At 32.4% G+C, this 17,672-nt stretch overlaps 1 protein-coding gene across 1 annotated transcript; it reads right to left on the bottom strand.

The window, feature by feature from the left end:
- Positions 1-778: 778 nt before the first annotated feature.
- LOC117118892 lies at positions 779-16,641 on the bottom strand. The gene is made up of 9 exons (XM_033263621.1): positions 16,259-16,641; positions 14,773-14,871; positions 13,728-14,210; positions 12,817-13,170; positions 12,340-12,465; positions 8,001-8,045; positions 7,052-7,096; positions 6,411-6,458; positions 779-5,056 (listed from the first exon to the last, which is right to left on the bottom strand). The coding sequence occupies exons 2-9, from the start codon at positions 14,783-14,785 to the stop codon at positions 1,962-1,964; spliced, it is 4,209 nt and encodes a 1,402-aa protein (XP_033119512.1). The 5' UTR covers positions 14,786-14,871; positions 16,259-16,641; the 3' UTR covers positions 779-1,961.
- Between the last annotated feature and the right edge of the window lie 1,031 nt (positions 16,642-17,672).

Raw genomic sequence — 17,672 nt, 5'->3', positions numbered from 1 at the left:
TTTTCAAGTTAAAAAAAATTTTCATTTGTTTTCCTTCTTTTCTTTTATTGTTGCTAGTGTCTTTTCATTTCAATGTTTTATTTCAAAATCAAATCAACATACAAAATAGAGTAAGTTAAATAGAATAACATTGTAATATAAACATATCAAATAAGTAGTTTTAAAATAAAGTAAAGCAAAATAGGCAACTGAAAAATACAAATGCCTTAAAGCATGCTTTCATTAAAAATCGACCAACCAAGTTTGTAGTAGATGATTAAAAAGGGAAAAAAAATAATGAAAAAAAAAAGAATGAATAAATAATAAATTAATGAATGAAAAACAGAAATAAGAAAATAAATTTAAAATAAATCAAAAGTAAACGTGTCTGCTTGTTTTCGATATGTTCGCTCTTTGAATTTTGAATTTTTATGGTTTTTTGATATGACCGAATCTTATAGTATTTTTTAGTAAATTCAATCTGTATTTTTATGTGATTGCAATAAAGAAATTTGTATTGATTTGAATTCTTCTTCCTCTGTCCTCCATCGTTCATTATTTCTCAATATTCTTCATACATACTTATTTTCCATCCATCATCCATCCTTCATTTCTCATCCACCATCCTCATCATCATCTAACCACATCCGTTCATTATTCATCCCATCATCCTCCATCATTTCTGTTTATCAGCCCCGTTTCCATTTGGGTACAGTGAACGAGATTGAACGGTACCCTAAAGGAGAGAGGTAAGCACGTCCGGGTAGACACACAACAACGCAAACACAGTACATACATGTAAATATTTTCATAAAATTTTATTTTAATAATCAAGCAAAACAATCTTATACAGTTGTTCAAATCAACATTAAAAAACTAAATTGTGTATGACTGTTGATTATCTTTGCGACATATATTAACATAGTGTACATACAGGGGTAATAGGGGTCCAGCACCAATACTTTGTCAATTGCCTCGATTTTAAAGCATACAAACAAATATTAATCACACATACAAATATTAATCACACACACTGAACTAAATGCATTGGTTGTATAATATTTTGCTGTTAACAATATATAATAACAGCATGTTGTGTATGTTTGGTTTATACACAATTCATATGTTATAGTCCTAAAAAAATTGCTACAAGTGATCTACCATCAATATCTGAAATGTCATTAACCCACAGAGTAAGCATGTTGTCTTTCAAAACTACATTCATCTTACAACTAGCATTTCATTAACAATACTGTACTGTCTGATAAACTGCAAGAACTCGTGTCAATATGTAGACTTGCCACAAGTCTCTAATTATAGGTTTTCCTAGTATTAGCTAATTTTGGAGAGCGCCACCAGCGACGGTATATATCGAGAAACTTTTATGCGAATTTAGAATCTAATCCAAGAAAAAGTATACAGTACTATGAAACGCCAAGCAAATAGGTAATATGGAAGGCCATTGGTGTCAAAATAGATTTAAAGACAAAGATTAGGGACTGGAACCCAGTCTAGTCAATATAGATCAGGTCTGAAGAGATCTTAACAAGGTAAGCTAATGTTCTTCCACTGATTGAAGATAGGTTAATAGTAATCAAATCTATCACTTGCCAATTCAGTTTCATATTTTCTTCAGCTACTGATTCGACCAACTTTTCTAGGTTATCAATTGTAAGAAAATAATCACTCCATCTGAAAGGGATAATACAATTATGCAATACTATGATTATTTCTACAAATAATTTACCATCAATATCTGAAAGGTTTGCCTTTCAGACTGAGCATGTTGACATTCAACACTCTTCATAATACTGTAGGCCTACTTTGATTCCACGAACATTCATTAACAATTCTGACTGATAAATTGCAGCAACTCATGTCAATATGGATCAGGTCTGGAGAGATCTTCAAAAGGCAGGCTATTGTTTTACCATTGATTCAAGCAGCTTTTTTAGGTTATTAGCTGCAAGAAAATAATAACTCTAACAGAAAGTTCCATAAGGCTGATCAATTACATTGACTAACTCTGCAAGTAATTTACCATCAATATCTGAAAGGTCATTGCCCTCCAAACTAAGCATGTTGTTTTTCAATACTACATTCATCCTACAGCATTCTTCCATCATTTCATTAACAATCCTGCCTGATAAACTGCAGTAACTCATGTCAATATGGATCAGGTATGGGGAGATTTTAACAAGGCAAGCTAATGTTCTTCCACTGATTGAAGACAGGTTGATCCTATCAAAATCTATTCTTTCCCAATTCAATGTTATATTTTCACCTATTGATTTAACCAGCTTTTCTAGGTTATCAACTGTAAGAAAATAATCACTCCAAATGAAAGTTTGATATGGCTTAATAGTTACCTTGACTAAATCTGCAAGAGATTTACCATCAATATCTGAAAGGTCATTGCCCTGCAGACTGAGTCTGATGTCTTCCAAAACTACATTCATCCTACGGCATTCTTCCATCATTTCATTAACAATACTGCCTGATAAACTGCAGTAAGTCATGTCAATATGTTTCAGGTCTGGGGAATTCTTAAACAGACGAGCTAATGTTATTCCACTGACTGGAGATAGGTTTACCTTAGTCAAATCTATCATTTTCCAGTTGAATGTTATATTTTCACCTACAGATTCAACTAGCTTTACTAGGTTATCAGCTGTAAGAGAATAATTCCTCCAACTGAAAATTATATTCTCATCATCATAATGAATTACCCTGACTAACTCTGCAAGTGATTTACCATCAATGTCTGAAAGGTTGTTGCCCTGCAGATTAAGCTTGGAGTCTTTCAAAACTACATTCATCCTACCACAATCCTCTGTTATTTCATTAATACTGCCTGATGAACTACAATTATTTATATCTAAATAACTTAGTTTGGGGAATTTTTTCAAATTGTTCATTTTTTCATTATAGCCAAGGTCAGGGATGTTTACTGTACCTTCACTGTTTTGGCATTCTGTGATCATTGCCCTTAAAATACCACCTGATAGCCTACATTTGCTTACACCTAGATATTTTAATTTAGGAGCTATTTTAAATAATTTTCCCAGTAACCTTCCATCAATATCATTTAGATCATTGCCATGAAGATCAAGTGTTCGTAAATTTAACTTTATATTGGCAGTGTACAAATCATTAATAACTGTGTTAAGTATAGTAACTAAACTGGGTGTAATGGGTATTAATAAGTCATTTAAGTCACTTGCATATTTAAGGAAATGAATCAAGAATGCTGAACTAAATTTACAATTAATCTCTAAGAAATAATGAGGATATTTATAATGATTTTTTTTCATCTCAGCTGAAAGTAAATCGATTTCTTCATCTTGCCAAGTTGTAATACATCGAAGTAACTTCTTTGGTTTACTGTGCCAGTCTATTACATCTAATAACACTAAGGTATGTGCAACAATTCTGCACTGCATTTCTGTGCACCTACTTATCAAAGATATTGCTGCATCTTGAAGACTGTAAACATCATATTTCTTACAACATCTTTCCATGAGTTTGAATAAATGCATACTTAATGTGTCTCTGTCATCATTTAGAAGACTTCTAAATGACTCCCACATTTGTTTATTATAGGCTTTCATATCGTTGGACATGTGCTCATCCAATTTCTTTAGAACATCATCTTCATGTTTTTTCTTCACATGTTCTAAACATTGTACAATTGAGCGATAATTTGAGGGCCTGATTATCAACCATGGTTTCAGCATCTTATCAGCATCAGCACCTAAAAATCCTACTGCAAACACCCTTGTCATATTTAAATAATCATTACATCTTATTTTGTCATACTCAACCTTTGAACTCCCTTTTTGAATTTCTGTAGACAGGTACAGCCCTGCTAGTGCCTCAGACATTAATTTATGTGGGGGTGTGTACATCTCCCTTACATCCCCTGGATCAACAGGGGTATCTTCATAAACAACCCCAAATTCCAGTGCTAAATTTAATAATTCTTTATTCTTTGCCATCTTTGACAAATCATATTTGTCAATAGATAGTATATTTTTCTTAAGTCCTTCATACATACATTCTCCTAAAATTAAAAATGCAGATATATACTGATCAGGAATTCTCTCAAAATTGGCAATAACCGATTTATTGCCAGCCCTGTTTAGGTATTGATTTAAAATACAACAAATGAGTTCCTTGAAAAGATCGGGCAAATATGTGGGAAGAACACGTTTTAGTTTCCATATGGTACAAATTTGAAGCAATAACAGTGGAGATGAGCACAACTCAAATGCTTCTTTGTGATTACCGCCACCACAATCACTTGTATACTTTAGATCAAGTCCAAACTCTTTTATTAAAGAATTACCAATTCTTACTTCACAAATTGAATGAAAATGATTTTGAATATACTTCTTTATGTTACTTGAACTGAATCCTTTTACCTCAATATGTACATCACAGCATTCAACCAAATCAGCTGTGTTGTCAGGTCGAGATGTTATAACCACTGAGCTTTCTCCCAATTCGCTTCTTTTAAATAGATCAATTGGGTCTTTAGCATTTCTTTCTAACTCATCATATCCATCTAACAAAATTACTATTTCATCATCATGTGTGACCAAGAAACGTTCCACTGAATCACATGAAAAATTGTTCTTATGAATTACTGCTTTGCAATCAATTTTGTTCATTATTATGTCCAAGAACGTTTTACTTGCTTTAATTTCCCTGATATTTATCAGAAACAGTAATTTATCAGCAAAGACATGTCCATCATCAGTAGCCCACTGATGCGCAATATATTTAAGGAGTGTAGTCTTGCCCATTCCTCCCTTCCCTGTTATTAATACCTTACAAGAATCTGATGATTTAATAACACCTAATGCCTCTGTTAATGATGTGGGTCTACCTTCCTTTGCTGTGCATGTTGACTTGTCTTTATCTTCTTTTTTCTTAGACTGCAGCAACTTGAGTTCAGTGAAAACTTTTGCAATATCTACTTTATGACCTTTATGCCAGATTGCTGGTGTCATACGATTCTCATTCTTATACAGTTCTTTCTGCCTCTTCATCAGGGAACCTTTGATAATTAAATCTGAAATGGTTCAGAACAATTTTGAATTTAAAAGAATTTTAATCTAGGCTCCTATTCTTTTTAAAATTACAAAGGGTGGAGAAAACATAAAAAAATTAATTAAATAATAAAATAAAAATTGAAGAGTCTATTGCAGGCCATCTATCTATCGGTGCCATAACATGTTTATGCTTCTCACCGCCCTCCCCCGCTCCCCAAACCATAATGCGGCTGAGGTGGTGTCACTAGTAATATCATTTTCCTCATTACCACAACCCCTAGCATTATCATCTTCATTATTAGTAACTATATACTTTAATAAATATTTAGTTTAATTTTTGATTTTTCTTTATCCCTTCATTATTAGTAACTATATACTTTAATAAATATTTAGTTTAATTTTTGATTTTTTTTTTTATCATCTTCCTTATTAGTAAATATATACTTTAATAAATAGTAGGTCACGCACCCTTATGGTACTGTATTTGTATAATTGTGTAGTCCCTAGGCCCTATAAGAAATACAATTAGTTTATAACCCTATCTAGGCTTGAAAAGTGATGAGGGAGGGAGGCTTTTTTAAATTTTTTATTTTGCTTTAAAGCCAAAAATCATCCTTGGGTTGTTTACTGGTGCATTAATATTCAAAGCAAAACATGACTGACATAATAAAAACAATAACTACTAACATTTTTTTTCCAGTACCTCTGAAGATGTGCACATATATATATTCTCAATGTTCATTGCAGTGATTTTCTCAATACTTGAGAAGGCAACTAGTTTGAATGTACCACCAAGAACAGTGACATCATGCATGAGTGGGGTTTTAGGATATAAAGAAAATGAGAGCCCTATAATATAAGCTTGTTAATAAATTGTGACCAATCTTGTGTTATAGTAGAGCTGAGGTATGCATAAAAGTCCAGAGATGGATATGGGAGTTGAAGAAGGCGAAGTGATCTGGGTGTTTTTGGACTGCAAATTTTGTTAAGTCACCTACAGTATGTAAAGAAGTCCCAGTGTTGAATATGAACACAATTTTCAAAAATTAAAAATATGCTAACAGATATCTAATGATTTGGGCCCTGCTGCCCACCCCACTCTTGAATTATGATGTAACTGATGATGAAATATTATAAAATTCTAATGATTTAATTTTTTTAACTTGATTGATATGCTAAAGCCAATCTTGATACAGGAATTAATTTTAAAACACTTGAATATAGTACATTTAAACCATATTTTGAACCGTGTACTTAACTACTCCCTAGTATGCAAATTTATGTAATTACTCTATAACTTGTCAATGTACAATTTAGTATTGTTAGGATGTACTTGTATTAAAATATCAATATAATGCTATTAAATAAACACACTTTCATCTGACAGTGACCTTTTTGATTGTTCTAATTCTCTTGACTTGTCTGCAATGAGAATAAATCATTGGGAATTATGAACAAAACAATAGTGTGTAACAGGTTGCCTAAAATAAATAATTTTCTGATTTTAGATGATATTATGAATTTAATTAGGATGTTTCAAAAGAGCAATACAATGGGTTTAGTGGAACTACATATTTTAACTATTAAGTATATATTATATTATGTTACTATTGAAAATTAAATAGTGAGGTGGATATTTGTACAATTTCCTTTCTAATTTAAAATGTGGGGGGGGGGGCACATGTTTCCTCTGTCCCCCAACATTGACCTCTAAGCTTGTGTAGTAGTAGAACACACCTATATAGTAATACAATGAAGTTTAAAACAAAAACAATTTATAAAATTAAGGTGGAAAAAAAAAATCAAATTACTTTTGTTATGTATTTATTTTCTAACATTGTGTTAGAAAATAAATAAGTTTTTGTGACTAACTTTCTTTATAAAACATTAGGGTCACTCAAAATTAATTAAGTAAATCACAAATACATGTTATCAGATAATTATATTGATTATCCATTCATTGATTATACAGTTATACTGTACATAATTAAAGATATTCAGTATCCAGTACATACCTTTGTCTAACTTGGGTCGTTTTGGTATTGATGCTTCTCCAATACCTATTGAGAAATCAAAATTGACAATTTGTGAATTAGCAGCACTATAGTACACCACAGCTAAATTTTTCTACTCCCTACCTTAAAGAACAAAATAAAGCTTATATTCATTTATCTAAATGTATCACTAAAATCATTTTTCTTTTTTTTACAAGATTCATTTTGTAATTCATTTTTTCTTCACTCTCTAACGTTCAGTTTCTTTAACATCTTTGCCTACCTAGGCATTTCAATATAATTTTTATACTAATACAAAGATTACTAATACAACAAAACTGGTATAGAATTAATTGTCCTACTGTAATTCTATGCATTACGATGGCCTGTGGCTAAGCTTACTGTAGGTGTAGCAATACAGTTGGCACGAGCCTCCCTTTTCTAGCAAACCATTTCCCAAATAAGTCCTCCAACCCCAACTAATGCACTGCAGACTCACCCAGACAAACATATCCGCATTTATAGCATTATTTAGTCCCATAAAGCACAAAAATCCTCTCGCTTTGGGGGTTTCGCGGAACCCACTGGGCCTTGGACTGTGGACCTCATGCCCAGAAAACCTCCTCCCCTTGGAAGAACCTGGCTACAGGCCTGGCACGTCATCAAAAATTTAGTGTAGAGCACTTAAGGAACAAAAGCTTGCAGTTAAATTTACATCAAATTGTGCTTGGTTTATTACCAATGAAACAGTTCTACAGTCACATAGCCAACCAGATGTAATTATTTGAATAATTTTTTGTTTGCTCTTTGTCATACTTCCTGCTGGGAATATATTCGTTACAAAGTGAACTTTGAAATACTTGTGAATAACTTACATTTATGATAAATATCAGGTGAATTGTGTTGTTATAATAACCATTATAGATATTCATTAAATACAACAAGCAATTATTCAGCACCCAGTACATACCTTTGTCTAAATTTGGTCTTTTTGATGTTGATGCTATTTCATTACCTACAGAGAAAATAGAAATTGACATAAGCAGCTAAACCAAAGTACAGTAGACCATAGCATAAATTGTCCTACTCGGAAGAATGGCTTAGCTATAAGTTCTAAAATTACTAATGGTTTTTGTACAGATAAACTGATGGATGTACAGGCACCTGAATTCTAGTAATACACAAACAACACTCAATGAGATGTGTGATGTCATAAATTTAGCCACGATAAAAAAAAAAATTCAACTTTCTATGAAATATAGAGATATCTTGCTACCAAATACCAAAAAGATGTATAATGCCCCAGAGACTATACACAAAGGTACTGTAAGTCAGCACAAAGAAATATTATATTTTAATAAAATTTAATGTTTACAGTAATAACCATAATTCATATTTCATTGGTTATTAATTGTCCTGACAGAAAATAGTTTTATTTTGATCTAAAAAGAAGTGATGGAAAAGAGACCCTTTATTTTATACTGTTTTGGGTTTTTTAAGTCAAATGAGGCATGTTGTGGCAAAATGGCCAAGTTGTAGCAAAAATTGAAATTCAAGTTATTGGTATTTTCAGATACCTGAGTATGTGATCTTTAAAATGAGGGGTCATTCATTGAAATTGGACATTTCAAGCCTAAGTTATTGGAAAGTGAAAGTACAGTACTCTTAGAATCAAAATAAACATGATTTCGAGTAATTGCCTTTCAAAGTTATTTGTGCATATATTGTTTAATAGAATGAACTATCAAAATAACATTAAATAAACAATTTGTTGACCACTTCCAGAACTAATACTTTGGTACATGATTAATAAGACATTAAACTGTTGATTTATAATGAAAAACAAATTTGGATTTTTAGGTAATTTTTTGAGCTCCCATATTTGATAGCTCATTTACTCAATACTGGCCTGTGCGACAACTTAACCATTTTGCCAAGACATGCCTCAAATATCATTCTTTGGTTGTTTGTTGGTCTGCTGCTTTCAAAAGAAATTGCATGACTGACATACACACACAACCTACTTTATTTTTACCATTAAAAAAATATAATGAAAAAAAAATAATCTGAATTAACAAAAATAACCCTAAAAGTGAAGAAGCTGTGAAAATAACTAATATATTTTTTATTGGGCTTTATTTGATTATTTATTTTGGTTTTTAAAAAGTTATTTCACATTTTGTGTTTATATTTAATGTCACCGTAAATTGTCAAATTTGTAATTAGTTTTATACAAAACTATGTTGTTTTTTTTTTGTTTTTTTTAAGCTTATAAATATTTGCCAACGAAGTAACTGTTGAGGGTGATGCAAGACACAACTCTCCCGGGCACTTGGTAGAGTTCGGTATGTACACAATAATCGATACAATAAATGATGTCATAATATCTTCAAAGTCGGTGGCTGTTGGCGAGAAGGATGTGTCAAATTCCTATTGGCTGGAGAATGAAGGACTTAAAAGATGTTTGAAGAAGCTGAAGGTTATTTGTTTTTCTACAACAAACAATTTGTACACAACATTGATGATGTTTTTATGGATGCAGGGGGCTAAATTTAAATTAACTGTTATATTTTTTCAAAAATTTGTTTAAATGAATATGAGCAACCTCCTTACTACAGTTTTACTCCAATCATCATGAAATTGTTACCATAGGCATGTCTTCATATATACCTTGGATCCTAATAAATGTTTTAAGGTCAAATGTCAACTGCTCCGGGGGCTATAGTATCTGGCTAGATGATACCTGACATTGAATGAAACATTCCAATATTAAATTTCTCTAAGCCAATGGTGAAGTATGAAAGTAAAACTGCAAGATACACATCGACACTCAGTCTGGTCAGACAGGCATTCCTCAATCGCCAAAACGATGAGAGAAAAGTATCCTGACATTCGACACGAGTATGACATCTGGCATCTTGTCAAAAGCGTACGAAAAAAGTTGGTAAAAGCATGCGGCAAGCATAAAAAAATAAGACCTTGGCAGAAAGCCATTATAAACCACTTTTGGTGATCTGCTGCAACTTGTAATGGAAGCTACACGCAGTTTAAGGTATCAGTAATAAGAAATTTTGTTAATACTTTTATATCCCATTGTTGTTCAGATTACAAGTTGTAGTTTTATTGATATGGTAAAGATGTTTGCTGTAATTTTTGTAAAAAACATTTGTGTTTTATCAAGAAACGTTAACATGTGTATGAATTTCGTATTAATATTATTTTGTAATAATATAAAAGACAAATAAGAGAGGAAGGAATCAAATGTTTTAACACATATACAGTTAACATATTATGGTATCCATAGAACTTCTATTTAACTGAAAATAGGGAAAACATATATGTAAATGTAATTACAAAGCACTTACAGTAAAAAAAATAACTCTAAATTGAAAAGGTTTTTAAGATCAATGCCTTTTCAGATGCATGTCTTAGTATGGTAATTGTGTGATTGAAAAATCTGCTAATGTCATGGATATAGCCACAAAAATTAAAGGGTGGTTGTAAAACAGTTAATGGTTGGTGGAAACAAATTTAAATACTCTGAAGGTATTCAGCTGACTCTATGACGGGTATTAAGTTTATTAGGCTGGTGGAAACCCTTGAAGTAATCTGTAGGCTGGTTGGAAGACCTTGAAGATGGGTGGTTTGATTTTTAACAAATCTGATCAGCTTATTGTGACTATATTTATTCCTCCATTGGAGAGATGGACATATATATTAAGACATATTTTTGATAGGCACGAATGGATTTGCTGTGAAGGATTCCATCAGCGTGAACATGATGAAATGGACATGTCGAAGCTTTGGTTAACAGAAGCCAGCCATACTCACAGAGCTCTGCAAGTGATTGTGGCTGAAAAAAAAAATTATTGAAAGGCTTGGAACATGCGAGTTAACCATTTGCACTGTTTGCTTAACATTTTATTTGTAGAGCTGCAGTGACATATATCAGAGATTTAAGGAAAGTTACTGAGATGGTTGCGAGTCAAGCAGAACTGTTTATTTCTTGAAGTACTCTAAGGAAATGTCTTGCACTATGGGTACATCACCCTTAATAATATTAGTTTTTTTTATCACTACCTCCACCAACAATACTTGGTGCCCCTAGTTAACAACCTTTTTTTTTTTTTTTTTTTCAGGCTGTTGAATTTTGCCATAAAGAAAATGTATACTGTATATAAAACATTTTTTTTAAATTGGAAAATATGGGATGAGGTTGTGCAGAGTAAGTTTTTGAAACCTAAAAACATACTTTATAAAATGTTTAATCTCGGACTGTAAAACAAAGATGAATTATAGAGAAATAAAAGGAACAAAGAGAGTTATGAATACAATAACATAACTTTTTTTTGCAGTAATTCTTATATTTACTATTTTTGTACCTGGTATATAGTTTGGACTTGAACTGTCTTCAACACATAATTTACCATAATTTCTAGTAGCTGTGTAGAGTATTTTGAATGTGGTAGCCTACTGTAGTAAACTTGCTATACTTGGATAATTTTTAAATCAATCTTATTTCACATATCAAGAGAAGACTGTAAATCAGGGCTAAATCTATTCCATTCGATAGCACTATCATATGAAATACTCCTTTAAAAAAAAATTAGTCTCATGCATTCAGTTTGCTTTGATTCCCTTCCGAAAGTACACAGCTAGTTTTACACAAAACTGAGACATTTTCTTTAAGAACAACTTATATGAATGTAAAGTGCGGCCAAATTCATGTTTTAGAATACTTAAAGTTTGACTCAATTTTTTACGGGGTTACTAAGGATGCAGTTGACGAGCCTCCTTTTTGAATACAGTGCTCCAAGATTATGTGACGTCACCGTCATTTTGGTTGCCCATCCCCCTATTTTATATTAAACATAAATCATTTCATCCCCGCACCCTCCACTTCCCCCCCCCTTTTAACTGACAAGTTACAGTAACTTAATTGTGATGTTTGTGTATTTATTTATTTAAGATACTTATTGGTTAAAAATTAACTATTGTTTCAGAGCCTAAAGCTAGGTTACAAATATATTGTAAATAGTTATGTGATGTAGGGAATGTGTTTAAATCCTTATTAAAATGATTCAGTGATGCACTTTTGGTATTCAATGTTCAAATATGATCAGTTTACAGTGCTGTAGCTGAGTTTTCTAAATGTGTATCTGTTGCTAATTATAAGAAATGAGAGAATATATCAGTATTTCTCGGGCTCCAACAGTGGTATCCTAATATAACACCATAGATTGCAACATTAATACAGTATTGGTATTTTGGTATTGCAAATAAAATAATTAAATAATCGTCATACTCACCAACTCTTTGCAAATTCATGAGAAACGATGACAAGTTACCTTCGGAAACAATACCATTACTTTCAAGAAATGTGATTAGTTTCCAAGGATTAGAACAGAAGTCATCTGGAACTTCATACTTCCGACCAATCCTTTGAATATCTATGGTAGAGAAGTCTTTTCCCAGAGCAATAACCTGTTGACGATGTGCTGAAAATTGCATGATTTTCACCTTATCTGGATATGTGTCATACGTCTTAATTATCTCCTTCAAATACCTTAATCCAGTTACTTCAATTGTTTCAAATAAAATTGAAATGTCTGTTGCTTTCAAAACATCAGCGACTCTTAGTATTTGGAATAAATCAAATGCAGATTTAGCTTCCTCCAATTCTGTTTTTATCTCTGCAAGATCTTTGTACAGAACCCTCAACATGTCTACATATTTTTCATCTTTCATGCTGATTGCATCAGATACTGGAACTTCATACTTCCGACCAATCCTTTGAATATCTATGGTAGAGAAGTCTTTTCCCAGAGCAATAACCTGTTGACGATGTGCTGAAAATTGCATGATTTTCACCTTATCTGGATATGTGTCATACGTCTTAATTATCTCCTTCAAATACCTTAATCCAGTTACTTCAATTGTTTCAAATAAAATTGAAATGTCTGTTGCTTTCAAAACATCAGCGACTCTTAGTATTTGGAATAAATCAAATGCGGATTTAGCTTCCTCCAATTCTGTTTTTATCTCTGCAAGATCTTTGTACAGAACCCTCAACATGTCTACATACTTTTCACCTTTCATGATGATTGCATCAGATATTGTCACAAGTAGTTGATTAAAATCTGTTTAAAGAAAATATAGTCTCTAAAAAAAGATTAACTAAAATAAATTCCCTAAACTATTGTGATCTTTTGTTAGGGGGGGGGGGGGTATAGATTAAAAACATCCCAGGAATACCAGAATGAAGTTGACATTACACATTCATTAATTCCTTGGAATTAAAAACGCTCTCCGAACAACATTCTAACTATTTCCTAGTCTAGATTTTAGGGCCAGAATTCTGATCACTCATGTAAGTGAATATGTATCTATTTGCAATTGTATTTGGCATAAAAGGCCTCAGTACATAAGTTAAAGGAATAAATATTTGTTGTTATTTTTTCTATACTCAAACTATCACTCTGATTTTTTATATTTTTTTAATTCTTAAATGGCATAATCCTCAATACTGCAGTTCACGACAACTATTCTCATTGAATTTAATCATTAACCTGAAAAAACATATTGTAAACGGCTCAAGAACTATCTCAATACAAAAGTACAGCTTTTTAATAATAATTATCATGTCCTATTTGCATGTATATATATTGAAATGTGATATCCTATATTTATTACTAACCTTCATTTACTTTATTCTTATTCAAACGTTGAATAAATGATGATATGCTATTTTCAGTTAGAACAGATGCATCTTCAAGATGTTGAATCAGTTTCCATGGGTTAGAAAAATTGCCTTCATACAACTGACCAACCTTCTGAAGGTCTTTAACAGAAAAGTCTTTTCCCAGAGCAACAACCTGTTGACGATGTGGTGTAAATCGAGTGATCTTCACTTCATCAGGATATGTCTCATATGTCTTGATTATCTCTATCAAATATTTCAATCCAGTCAGTTCAATTGTTTCAAACAAAACTGAAATGTCTGTTGGCTTCAAAATTCCAGATGCTATTAGCGCTTGAAATAAATCAAATGCACACTTAGCATTCTCCAAATCTGATTTAACATTTACAAGATCTCTGTACAGAACTCTGAACAGGTCTAAATATTTTTCACCTTTCTTGCTGATTGCCTCGGAAAGTTGAACCAGCATCGACAAGAACTCTGTGGAGAAATGATGGCAATACAATTGTATAAAATAAAAAGATAGTGTAGTGTATTGTTAATAATAAGTTAATTTTCAGCATTTAATGATTACAGTACATTACAGATCAAATTCTCCCAAGGAACACAAACCTGTTCTGCTACATGTTCAAATATCACGTGCAAACATTAAAAGGTGACATACTGTAGGGCAAGATACAGCATTCCCAAAATAAAAATGATTGACCAAATTCGGTCTTCTTTAACTATATCAGGCGTAAAAAAATGGAAATCTTCATATATTATTAATCTGGGATGTATTTATAATGCTTGCAAACGGTTGTAGTAAATCAACAATACATGAAAATATGCATGGCTTGGAATGATCCGATGCTGAATTTTGTTTTTATTTTTTTGTTTCCTGTGACTTTTTCTGGTATCGGATGTAGAGGCTGCAGGCTCTGTATGACTGCTACTGTTTTTAGTGTAATGATAACAAAGCACTTGATGATCACTTTGTGATGATTTAGGATTGAGAAATAGCAGGCCTATATATTGGCAACAAGTATTATCAATAGTTTACCTGGATCCTTCATCCTTCTTGAATGTTTTACTTTTCACAGCAATATACTATAATACAGTACGCTATTACTCCAAATGTTGAGCTTCACAAACTTTCAATCTAAAATAGATTTAATAATATAATATTATTTCTGTTCAATAAACATCAATGTAACTCTCTAAAATAGGCATGTAGAGTAATCGAGATAGGTAGATGATAGGTAATTTATGTGGAAATGAAAATCACAATGTCACAACTGAATTAAAATATCTAATATTCTAGGCCATGTGAACATTGTGTTACTTTTGGTAATTCAATCAATCTTTCACATTAAAGTTGGAATTAGTCTGGTTGTGATCATCAGGCTCACCACTAGATAAGGCACCTTTCGAAGAATTTTGGGAGTACACATTGCGTTCATGTGCGCTTTTGATGATGAGACGCCATCTGCTGATAGTCAGTGGCAGTCTAAATGGATTGTCAATGTGCACACATTGTCAATGTGTTTCTTTCGTGTAACTTAAGCGCATAGAGACCATGTAGTATACGCTTTACAAGTCCCAAACCATTACCATTACCGCACATTGTCCATGGGACTGCGTTGGCCAACAACTGTTGGTGCAGTGTGTGCCTGCCTTTGGACTACGAAAGGATGCCTGGTTATGTACACCCAGTACCCATAGGGTCATTCCGTGTTAAAACCACAAATTTTTTGGAAAATGATTCGGGTCACCTCTCGGATTTTGCTGAAAATTTTTTATAACGTTGATCTATCTATATAATGAACGCATGTAAAAAAAAATTCCGAAATCCAAGTCGTTTCCGAGTTACAGCCCGTCAAAGTTAGGAATTAAAATGTGTTAAATTTATTTTGAAGATTTTGCATTTTTGAATGCCCTTTAAAGTGCTTTTAAATTAAGATACAAAGCTGAAAATTGCTATACATAGTCAGTTTTGCCGAAGGAACTGAGATCTGGCATAAAATAAAACTTATCTATCTCCTTTTTTTCTCTATGAGCTACTTTAAAAGAAAATTTGTTCAGTTGGTCAAATTAAATTTCATTTTCAGACCTTAAAATTACCCATAATTACTAAACAAAATAGTCTGATATTACATATATAGGTAAAAAACAAAATTGAGGGGGCAAGGTTTGTTGAAAATGAAATTTAATTCGACCGACTGAACAAATTGTTGTTTCCAGTAGCTCTATAGTAACACATTTTAGTACCTAACTTTGATTGGCCGTAACTCGGAAACGACTAGGACTTGGGAATTTTTTTTTTTGCATGTGTTCATTATATAGATAGACCAACCTTTTAAAAAATTTCAGCAAAATCCGAGAGGTGACCTGTAACCCCATCGGTTGATTTGACGTGGAATGACCCTTAGTAATTAATGTCTGGCAGGAGTTTTACTCAAAAGAGTCCACTGACCAATTCTCAAATGTGACCCCTTAAATTTAATAATCAGTAAGCAAACATATTTTACCTGTAAAATATTACTTACCTAGGTGACTTAGCTAATAAATCTTCGCCCCCCCCCCCCCCAACTCTGCCTCAGTAATCGACCTCCACAAGCCTTGGATAATTGTAGTATCACATCTTAGCTCACCCATATAGGTAAGGTAGTTCAATGCATGTCTGGTTAAAATGTTTTCCTATTATAAAGTCAATTATAAGATTTCAAATAAAATCAATGTATTATATATTCAGAAGTGCATACAATACATACATATACAGACATTTGATTGGTTAAAAGCCAGACAACAGTTAATACCCTCTTAGCCGGTTAATACACTTTGCCATCTTGCAATTCACTTGTATGTCGCAATAAAAGAAAATCATGTTATGCCTATTGTTGATGGTGTGCTTTTTAACTTTAGTCTAATTTGTGACCCAAGCTCACACAAGCTCACAAAAGGGCTGTAAACTCGTCCCCAGGCCAAAATGAGTTTTTGTTATAATGGCATAGAACATATCATTTACTTTAAAATGACAGTTAAATGAACTCAATCAGGTTTCTGGAAGCATATAACACCTGTCTCTTATACACATCTAGATGTGTATAAGAGACAGGTGTTAAATTTATTTTGAAGATTTTGCATTTTTGAATGCCCTTTAAAGTGCTTTTAAATTAAGATACAAAGCTGAAAATTGCTATACATAGTCAGTTTTGCCGAAGGAACTCAGATCTGGCATAAAATAAAACTTATCGATCTCCTTTTTTTCTCTATGAGCTACTTTAAAGAAAATTTGTTCAGTTGGTCAAATTAAATTTCATTTTCAGACCTTAAAATTACCCATAATTACTAAACAAAATAGTCTGATATTACATATATAGGTAAAAAACAAAATTGAGGGGGCAAGGTGTTGTTGAAAATGAAATTTTGGCCGTAACTCGGAAACGACTAGGACTTGGGAATTTTTTTTTTTTTTGCATGTGTTCATTATATAGATAGACCAACCTTATAAAAAATTTCAGCAAAATCCGAGAGGTGACCTGTAACCCCATCGGTTGATTTGACGTAGAATGACCCTTAGTAATTAATGTCTGGCAGGAGTTTTACTCAGGAGTCCACTGACCAATTCTCAAATGTGACCCCTTAAATTTAATAATTAGTAAGCAAACATGTTTTACCTGTAAAATATTACTTACCTAGGTGACTTTGCTGATAAATCTTTGCCCCCCCCCCCAACTCTGCCTCAGTAATCGACCTCCACAAGCCTTGGATAATTGTAGTATCACATCTTAGCTCACCCATATAGGTAAGGTAGTTCAATGCATGTCTGGTTAAAATGTTTTCCTATTATAAAGTCAATTATAAGATTTCAAATAAAATCAATGTATTATATATTCAAAAGTGCATACAATACATACATATACAGACATTTGATTGGTTAAAAGCCAGACAACAGTTAAT

The sequence above is a fragment of the Anneissia japonica genome, unplaced genomic scaffold (genome assembly GCF_011630105.1).
Source record: "Anneissia japonica isolate Jap-2015-1 unplaced genomic scaffold, ASM1163010v1 scaffold287795_len41024_cov149, whole genome shotgun sequence".
NCBI lineage: Eukaryota > Metazoa > Echinodermata > Crinoidea > Comatulida > Comatulidae > Anneissia > Anneissia japonica.
Note: the sequence above shows the minus strand (reverse complement) of the source record. Positions and strands in the feature narration are given on the sequence as shown.

What these genes read in the sequence shown, in the direction of transcription:
- LOC117118892 (XM_033263621.1), bottom strand. An exon ending in CATAGATATTCAAAGGATTG is followed by an intron (nt 12,466 to 12,816) that starts GTCGGAAGTATG and finishes TTCAAAGGATTG; the next exon opens with GTCGGAAGTATGAAGTTCCA. An exon ending in CATGAATTTGCAAAGAGTTG is followed by an intron (nt 8,046 to 12,339) that starts GTGAGTATGACG and finishes TTTTCTCTGTAG; the next exon opens with GTAATGAAATAGCATCAACA.